The sequence below is a fragment of the Crocuta crocuta genome, unplaced genomic scaffold, assembly GCF_008692635.1.
Source record: "Crocuta crocuta isolate KB4526 unplaced genomic scaffold, BGI_CrCroc_1.0 scaffold1269, whole genome shotgun sequence".
Lineage (NCBI taxonomy): Eukaryota > Metazoa > Chordata > Mammalia > Carnivora > Hyaenidae > Crocuta > Crocuta crocuta.
In genome coordinates this window covers 66,027-75,023 of record NW_027531335.1, presented here as the reverse complement: position 1 = coordinate 75,023, position 8,997 = coordinate 66,027, and the positions used below count along the sequence as shown (strand labels likewise).

Sequence of the window (8,997 nt, the reverse complement as noted above, 5' to 3'; positions counted from 1 at the left end):
ACAGGCTTCTTGGTGCTAGCCACGATGTCAGGTTCCGGGGTAAGCTGTCTTGGGGGTTTGGCAGGGGCCGCCTCTTCCACGGCGGCAAAATCTTTAGCAGATAAAGAGTTCGAGGACACAGGTTCTAGAACATCACTTCCTCGGACTTCCACGGCTTCCTTGTTCGATACTTCTGCTTCGCTTTCAGGCACGTTAGGCTGCTCAGCTGAACTTATTTCAGTTAACTTCGTGATTTCATCTACTGACTTCTCACAGGTGTCATCAGAAGGAAAACATCTTTTCGGTTCTGATTCAGTTTCTTCGATTACACTTGGACTCTCTGCCTGTTTAGAATCTTCCTGTAGGACTTGATCTATGGCTAACAGTCCAGGTATGTTGCTAAGATCTGTTCCAGCTACAAGAGGACTGGCAGTAGCCTGATCTGAGTGTCTTTTTCCTTTGGAATCCGAAGAGTCATCTTCAAGCTGTAGTCCTTTCTGACTCTCCTCAATAATACTCTCAATAATCTGGTGAAAGTTTCAAAAGCAGCTTTTAAAAACTGAAGCTATTTACAAGAACATAGTAACAGCTACTCATTTACAGAGTACTTAGTATCTGCCAGGGAACGTTCTTAACACTTTACACGTTTTCATCTTCACAATAACCATATGAGACAGCACTCTTAATGTCATTACACAAGTGAAAGAACAAAGGCATAGAGGGATCAAGTGATTTGTCCGGGGTCACAGAGCAAGTAAGTGATGAAGCTGGCAAAACTCCAGGGAGTTTGGTTCTGAAATCTGTACTCTTAACCATCATATAAGGGAATCTGTTAGTAGGTACAATCACAACAGTTCATCCAGCCCTGTAAAGTTCAAACCTAAATTTACATTCACACTCTTGGTGTCACAGTTCATTTACATATTTATGTCAAGTGAGTTTCAGTAACAACCAGTCGCTTTGAGTCTAGTTAACAAAACCATGAGAATCAAAACCACCTAGCACAAGAATTCAAATTGTTTAGCTCTTACTCAAGACTATGACAGGATTTCTGTATCTTCTACTACCATTTAGAAGAAAAGACGTTTTCTATCCAGCCCTGTCATTATTACCACTTAAAATCCCCCAGTTTGCGTATCTTTCCATCATGCCCAGCCATGGATGACTTCCGCTTTCTCAATTCCTTGGCTCCAGCAGGTTAACAGAATGTGTCACAGAGCCACCCTGATCTGGCTTGCCACAAATTCATGCGGACTTGAACTGGAGAGGACTGCTGCTCAACAGGACTCCTCCCTGATCTCCCACACGGTCCACATGTTAATTTCTCTCAGCCTTCACGTTTTCACCCTCGTCTTACCACACTTTTACCAGAGGGACATTAACTAGAGTCACCTACTTTGTCAATTAGGGCGTTACTGAGCGCTGAGTACCGTAGCGGTAACAGAAGCCAGTGGGCTGAAGAAAGAGTAAGAGGTGACAGCAGAGATAGCCAGCATGGTCTAGGTTTCAGAAAAGCTTGGCTGTAAGTGGAAGAGGCTGCAAGGTCACCACCCAGCATTTGTGTAAGCTGAGGGGAAAGAGCCAATGGCAAGTCAGCTAATGAGGTTCTGGAGAAGGAAGGGAAAGGTCTCTTGTGTATTAGACCAGTACACGTATTTTCCATTTAATCATCATATAGGCCTTGATGTAGCTGGATTATTTCCCTTCTACAGAAACAAGAATCTGAGGTACAGGCATTAAGAATTTTGTCCAAGGTCCCACAGCTAGTAAACAAAGTAAAAACTTAAAAACTTGAGAAAAACAGGTTTTTCTCAAAAATCTAGTGGTTTTTTTTAAATGTTTATTTTTGAGAGACAGAGAGGGAGAGAGAGAGAGAAAATGTGCAAGCAGGGGAGGGGCAGAGAGAGAGGGACACACAGAACCTGAAGCAGGCTCCAGGCTCCCACCTGTCAGCACAGAGCCTGACGAGGGGCTCGTACTCACCAACGGTGAGATCATGACCCAAGCTGAAGTGGGAGGCTTGACCAGCTGGGCTTCCCAGGCACGCCTACTGTTTTCTGTATTATACCATACTACTTTGCGTAAGAAAACAGCTACTACTAAATTCTCAGACTTGAAAAAGAGGTAAAAGATGAACCCAAGTTTGAAGGTAAGGGGAGTAAGAGCAGACGAAAAGGAATAAATTCAGGCCTCTTAGCCTCTGATGTCTACACGCAGCAGCTTACCTGCCGAGAGTGGGCATGACACAAGTGGGCACAGTGAGCGTGAGAGGACTGTAAAGGCCGGAGATAATCACTATGCAGAATGAAAAGACGGATGCCAGGAGAGGGGTTAAAATGAGGTTGAAAATCACAGGTCTTCCCTAATCCATTAGGAGACCAAGTTCTCCCTTGACTGAACTCCATCATTCTTACCATTCGCTACAGTGTGAATTATAATAAAAACACAAGGTAGTATATTGGCTAGCTCTACATAAATACTTCTCCAGGGCAGATAAATAGTTCTTAAAAAACAAAGCCCATGTTTTCCTCCTCTTGATATGCCCCCAAAGCACCTATTTACAGTCCCAAGCTCTGTATTTTCTTTTTCCTGGGTTTCAGGAGGTAGCGAACAGGGGAAAGACCAAGAGAACAGGGAGAATCAAGGCCAACATAGAGATGATTGTGCTAAGGCAACTGTGCGCTTCCTATCACCTCCGTGCTTCAGAAAACTCACTGCTTTTCCAGTGACTGTACAATGGAAACCAGATGTTTTAGTATGACATAAGAGGCATTCCCCTAATTTGGCCGTAACTTTGGTCTCTATTCTCATCTGCAAACATGCTGCACATTTCTCTTCTCCAGGCCTTTGGTTATGCCTTTCAACTCTCACCCTTGCCTGCCCAAATCTTAACCGTTCATCCAGAACCAGCTCAGATGTTACCTCCTCCACAAAGTCTTCCTCATTCCTATCCTCAAGCAGGAAGTCAAGTCTCCCTTACTGTTCTTATAATAGCTTGTAAGTTTACTTGAACACTTTTTACATCTTTTGTGTTTATCTAATTTCCTCTACTAAAACATAAGCTACTGGGGAGAGGGACCGTGTGATGCCTGGTGCAGTGTACATCCCATAGCCCTTATCATTCATATGTGATACTTACATTGATTGAAAAGACTAGAACTTAGACAGTGAGACCTAGTCCTGAGCTTCATTCAACTGCTCCACAAAGTTTACTACTTTTTTCAGTTTCTAAACTACTTAAAAATCACTTTTTGGTCACTATTAGTTACCCATTTACATCTTAATCCTAAAAAAAAAATTCTTAAAAAGGAAAATAAAAACTCTAGTGGAAAAAATAGAAACATTTCAAGTTTTCAACAATAAAAATGGCTAGATACACTGTAATATATTTGATACAAACGGACACATAAAATAAAAAAACTGAATATTGAGATTGTGTGTGATGAAATATGAAAACGAATAATGGTAAGAGGAAAAGGTAAAATATAAAATTCTATCAACACTACAATTATGCCCAAAAAAAAGAAAAAAGAAGAAGAAAAAAAGGCATGCAAATGGGTGAAAAATTAAGACAGCTGTTTGTTACAATGTAGAACTATAGACAATTTCGGATTTAAACAGAGAAACATGGAATCACTCTTGTTATCTTATTTACGCTGATACACAATACATTTCTTCCAAAAAAGCTCCTTTTAAGGGGAAAAGTATGATCCCTATTGAAACACAGAGTCTATTAAATGTATAAATTCCATAAGGGTAGAACAATGAGTCTTCACAGAGCGTGATTTTGCCCTGCACCCTTCCCCAGACATTGGGTGGCATCTGTGAGACATTTTTCATTGTTGTGATGGAGTGGGGACAGGGAGGAATCTATTGACATCTAGTGGGTAGAAGCCAAGGATGCTGCTAAATATCCTACAACGCATAGAATAGTCTCCCCTTCCCTCTGCAACAAAGAATTATTCAGCCCAGGGGCGCTTGGGTGGCTCAGGCAGTTAAGCGTCAGACTCCTGATCTCAGCTCAGGTCTTGATCTCAGGGTCGTGAGTTCAAGCCCTGTGTTGGGGTCCACGCTGGGCATGAAGCCTACTATTAAAAAAAAATTTATTTAACCCAAAGTGTCACTTGTTGAGAAATGCTGGGATAGAGAATGTGTCATTTTGCTGGTCTCCAGAAATCCACTGGCTAGAACAGGGCCAGGGGCACAGAAAATACTCAAAAGTAACATAACTGAATGAACACACAGCATCCTTTCTCCTTGAGTTTTATCCTGATACCATGAACTACCCATCGTCAAATTTTTTACCTTGTGTTCAGTCCCTTCTAGTAAATCAAGCTCTGAAGCTTTAGTTTTGTTTTTTTTTTTTAATGTTTGTTTATTTTTGAGAGAGAGACGGAGCACAAGCAGGGAGGGGCAGAGAGGGAGACAAAGAATCTGAAGCAGGCTCCAGGCTCCCAGCTGTTAGCACAGAGCCTGACTCGGGGCTTGAACTCACAGACTGTGAGATCATGACCTGAGCTGAAGAAGGATGCTCAATGGACTGAGCCACCCAGGCACCCCCAAACTTGGAAGCTTTAAAGTATCGTTCTATAAAAGGTATTGAAGGCGCTATCAGAGGAATGACTTCTTATAACCGCTAACTCATAAAGACATCAGAATTTGTTGCATTGAGCTTTTCAATACCTTTAACTCTTGGTAGCAACCTCAAAAAGAGGTATTCTGGGGCGCCTGGGTAGCTCAGTCAGTTCAGCCTCCAACTCTTGATCTCGACTCAGATCACAATCTCACGGTTTGTGAGATGGAGCCCCGTGTTGGGCTCGGCACTGACAGCGTGGATTCTCTCTCTACCTCACTCTTTGCCCTTCCCCCAATCTTTCTCGCTCAAAATAAATAAATAAACATTAAAAAAAAGAATAGCTGTTCTAATAACAGGTTCTAAGAACAGCTTATTCTAATACAAATACAAGCATAAAAAATAAAAACACATTACATTTTTCAAAATACTGTTCCAAGGAAAAATTATCAATTATTTCGATTATAAAATGACCTCTAAAAAGTGTGATGTGTCTTCAATCAGAAACTCAATATGCAAGGAACATTTACAAGTACACAGCACCATACTAAAAGAATACAGAAAACTTTTCCACTTTAAATATATCATATAAATAGAATATCTTCTAAACTACTACTGACATATCTTACTAACCTTTTTAGACACATCTTGTTTCAATTCTTGTACAGGAGACTCATTTCCAATTTTGTATGCAGTGTTCTCAGTTTCCTATATTAAAAAGAGAAGAAACAGAGACCACATGATGACTGCCTTTCTTTAAAATTCTGTTTAAGGGGCGCCTGGATGACTCAGCTAAGCGGCAACTTCAGCTCAGGTCATGATCTCACAGTTCGTGGATTCAAGCCCCACATCGGGCTCTCTGCTCTTAGTGTGGAGGCCACTTCAGATCCTCTGTCTCCCTCTCTCTCTCCGCCCTTCCCTCGCTCGCTCGCTCTCCCTCAAAAATAAATTTAAAAATAATAAAATTCTTTTTTAGATGGGTACAAATTAGAAAATTTAGCATTAATAAAGCAAAGGCCTATAAAGGGCTTAGATGTTTGTATACTGAAGACGACCCAGAGATTTTATGCCAACAAAGACAATGGGATCTGTGTAACGTTACCAATCAGCAATTTTCTACTTTCCTACAGCAATTGGATATTTTCCTTTAAATGTGCCCATCTTTATAACCTGAAAAACCATACAGGAACATAAGAACTACCAACTACCTTGGTAGCTTAAAAAGATTAAGGACTTAAGCCAAGGGTTGAGTCAGAATTGCTCTTTTCCCCAGAGTATTGCTCCATAAATATGTGTAAATATAAAAATACATAATGCAGAAAACCACAGAGAATAGTTTTCTTCAAAACTCTACAGGCTTTAATGAAAGCAATCAAGACAAGAAGTTAAATAAATCCCCCACAAACAGTAAGAGATGAAAAAAATTAAACCCACCAAAAATACATATATATCTACGTATACATTCATATACACATACGTACATATATATATATATTTGGGAGGTTAGAGATGGTAGAAACACATACAGTTTTTCTGCTGGAAAAAAAAATTCTGGTAAAATAAGACAATCATACATTTGCAAATGTAACACAGTATTCATTTCCAACCTCAACTGTCATTACATTTACAAAAGTATAGCAATTTGAATGCTACTATAATAAAAAGATATCGAGGAAAAAAACTTTTCATAATTTTCATACACATCAGAGATAGAAAAGGTCGCTATAACCATTTTTGACAGATAAGTAACCTAGGGCACATAAGAATGTATGTAGTATCAAGGTAGCACTTACACAAGTATTAGGGTATGCCCATGATAGGTGCTGTGATAAAATTACTCCAGATCAATAACAATGCTAAGATTTAATGTGCTAGAGAAATTTACATAGAACTTCTGGTATCTTCAAGCTTAAAAGTTATTTCAGGGAATTTTAAGTGTCAGGTAAAACCCAAGCTCTATCACAGCTCATGAGGGCCTACATCTTTGACATCTCTATTTCTCACCTCCCTTGTCCACCACAACCCCACAGTTACACTCTGGCCAACTGGATGGTTCTTTACCATCCTTAGAGTGATAGCTCAAGTGTTATGACGTTAGAAAAGCCTTCCTTGGGGTGCCTGGGTGGCTCAGTCGGTTCAGTGTCTGACTCTTGATCTCATCTCAGGTCTTGATCTCAGGGTCCTGAGTCCCACAGGGGACTCTGCGCTGGGAGTGAAGCCTACTTGGGGGGGAGGGAGAGCTTTCCCTGACCACCTTAAAACAGCCTTACCTGCTTAACTTTCTATCACATTATCATATTTTCTCTTTCTTCATTGCACTTATCACCATCTGAAACAACCAATTATCACCATCTGAAACAACCTTGTTTACTTGCTTATTATTATTTTTTTGCCTCTTCCCTGCCCCACTAAAACGTAAGCTCTATGAGAGCAGTGACTTTTTTCTGTCGACCACTGCATAGCCAGTACCTAAAAGAATGCTGGGTAAAAGTAATCACTTCCTAAATGAATGTTGAATTACACATGGCTCTGGCTTTTCTTCAGTAACTACACATATCTTAAGTTTACATATCCTTTAATCAAATCCTGGTTTCAGACTAAAAAGGAACAACTCTAATCAAAACCAATTAGTAAGATGATCTTGACAAGATGAGGGAGAGAGACTACTTGAAAGCTGATGGTCATTAAGAACAGTTAATGCATATTAGAGAAACACCTTCAACTATCGTACGAATTTAGTTATCCAATTATCCTCCAATAATTGTTCATTAGTAGGAAAATCAGAAGCACTGTACAACATAATCCCATGAGTATGTTTCCTAAATTAACCAAAGCAGAAATACATGCTCATAATTCCTGTACCTCAATTTGTTTTAATTAAGTCCTTACAAGGATCACAGATTAACAACATTCTCACACTGATCAAAACTGCCAAGCAGTGGGGGCACCTGGGTGGCTCAGTTGGCTACGCGTCTGACTTTGGCTCAGGTGAGGAGTTCGAGCCCTGTACTGGGCTCTCTGCTGTCAGCACAGAGCCCGCTTTGGATCAGCTATCCCCTTCTCTCTCTGCCCCTGCCCCACTCTCAAAAACAAACAAAACCAAAACAACAACAAAAAACCCCTGCCAAGCTAAGCAGCGATTACACTACTGTTTTACTTGGCTTTAAAAAAACTTTCCTGTACTTTGAACCTTTGAAAGCTATCAAACTCTATAAGGTAAACTGTGATTAAGTCACAAGTTTAATGGAGTGATATGGAGTGCCTACCAGAGGATCTAATCTCTAGAGAAGTTAATCAGAAGCTTTCTCAGTAAAACTTGATTTTGTGTTCAAAAATATAGTCATCTGTGATCCTCAGTGGTGTGTAAGGTCCAAGTCCTTCCCCAAGCATCTTGATCAGGCTTGGGAGACGGAGCAGTGAAAGCTGAGAATGTGCCTGCAGACAACCAACTCCACCTTAGACTTTAGACACTCCTCACTTAGGACCCCCTTCTGGACATGGGCCTGCCGCATTACTAAAGCTCAGGGCCTACTGAATCCCAGCTTCCCACCATCAGGCCATTTCTTTAACCCCTGCCTATCACAACCTCAAAACACACTTCCTTAGAAGGTATGGTAGATGGTTCAGTTTCTAGTCATTCACACCACTGTTTCCTTCCACGTCTGTTGGATATTAGAGAGCTGCTTGTACCCTCCTCACACTACTCAGGTCTATGACTTGAGCTTTGAATTTTAATAAGCACATCCAACAAAAGACTAATCATTTTCACAAATCATTTGTACTAAAGTAATCTATGCTCAAGGAAATCTTCGTTACTCTCTACTAAAGAAAAGCCAGCCAAAAATGCTAGTTATTGGGGCATCTGGCTGGCTCAGTTGGTGGAGCATGCGGCTCTTGATCTCAGAGTTGTGAGTTCAAGCCCCACGTTGGGTGTAGAGAATGTTTAAATAAATTTTGAAAAATTCTTTAAAAAACTAAATAAAATAAAAATGCTAATTACTACAAAATTCAGGTCATTTCTAGTTTTTAGTAGTGAGGAAGGGGAAGGTATTAACAGTGACTAAAGTGAAATTTTATTTATGTTTAAAAATGCATTTATTGGGGCGCCTGGGTGGCTTAGTCGGTTAAGCGTCCGACTTTCGCTCAGATCACGATCTCGCGGTTCGTGGGTTCGAGCCCCGCATCGGGCTCTGTGCTGACTGCCAGCTCAGAGCCTGGAGCCTGTTTCAGAGTCTGTGACTCCCTCTCTCTCTGACCCTCCCCTGCTCACGCTGTCTCTCTTTCTCTCCTAGAAATAAATAAAACATTAAAAAAAATGCATTTATTATTATTTTATAATTTCTACCCCCAACATGGGGCTCAAACTCAGGACCCTGAGATCAAGAGTCCCATGCTCTTCCAACTGAGCCAGCCAGGTGCCCCAAAAATGAAAATTTAAAATATGT

General features: G+C 40.6%; 1 protein-coding gene across 1 annotated transcript in view; it reads right to left on the bottom strand.

The window, feature by feature from the left end:
• Positions 1–8,997, bottom strand: part of WDR44 (WD repeat domain 44) — an 80,449-nt gene that overhangs the window by 40,353 nt on the left and 31,099 nt on the right. The window contains exon 3 of the mRNA XM_077771920.1: positions 1–509. This exon is cut by the window's left edge and continues 92 nt beyond it. Within this exon, the coding sequence (XP_077628046.1) occupies positions 1–509 (509 nt within the window). The remainder of the gene's footprint in view (positions 510–8,997) is intronic.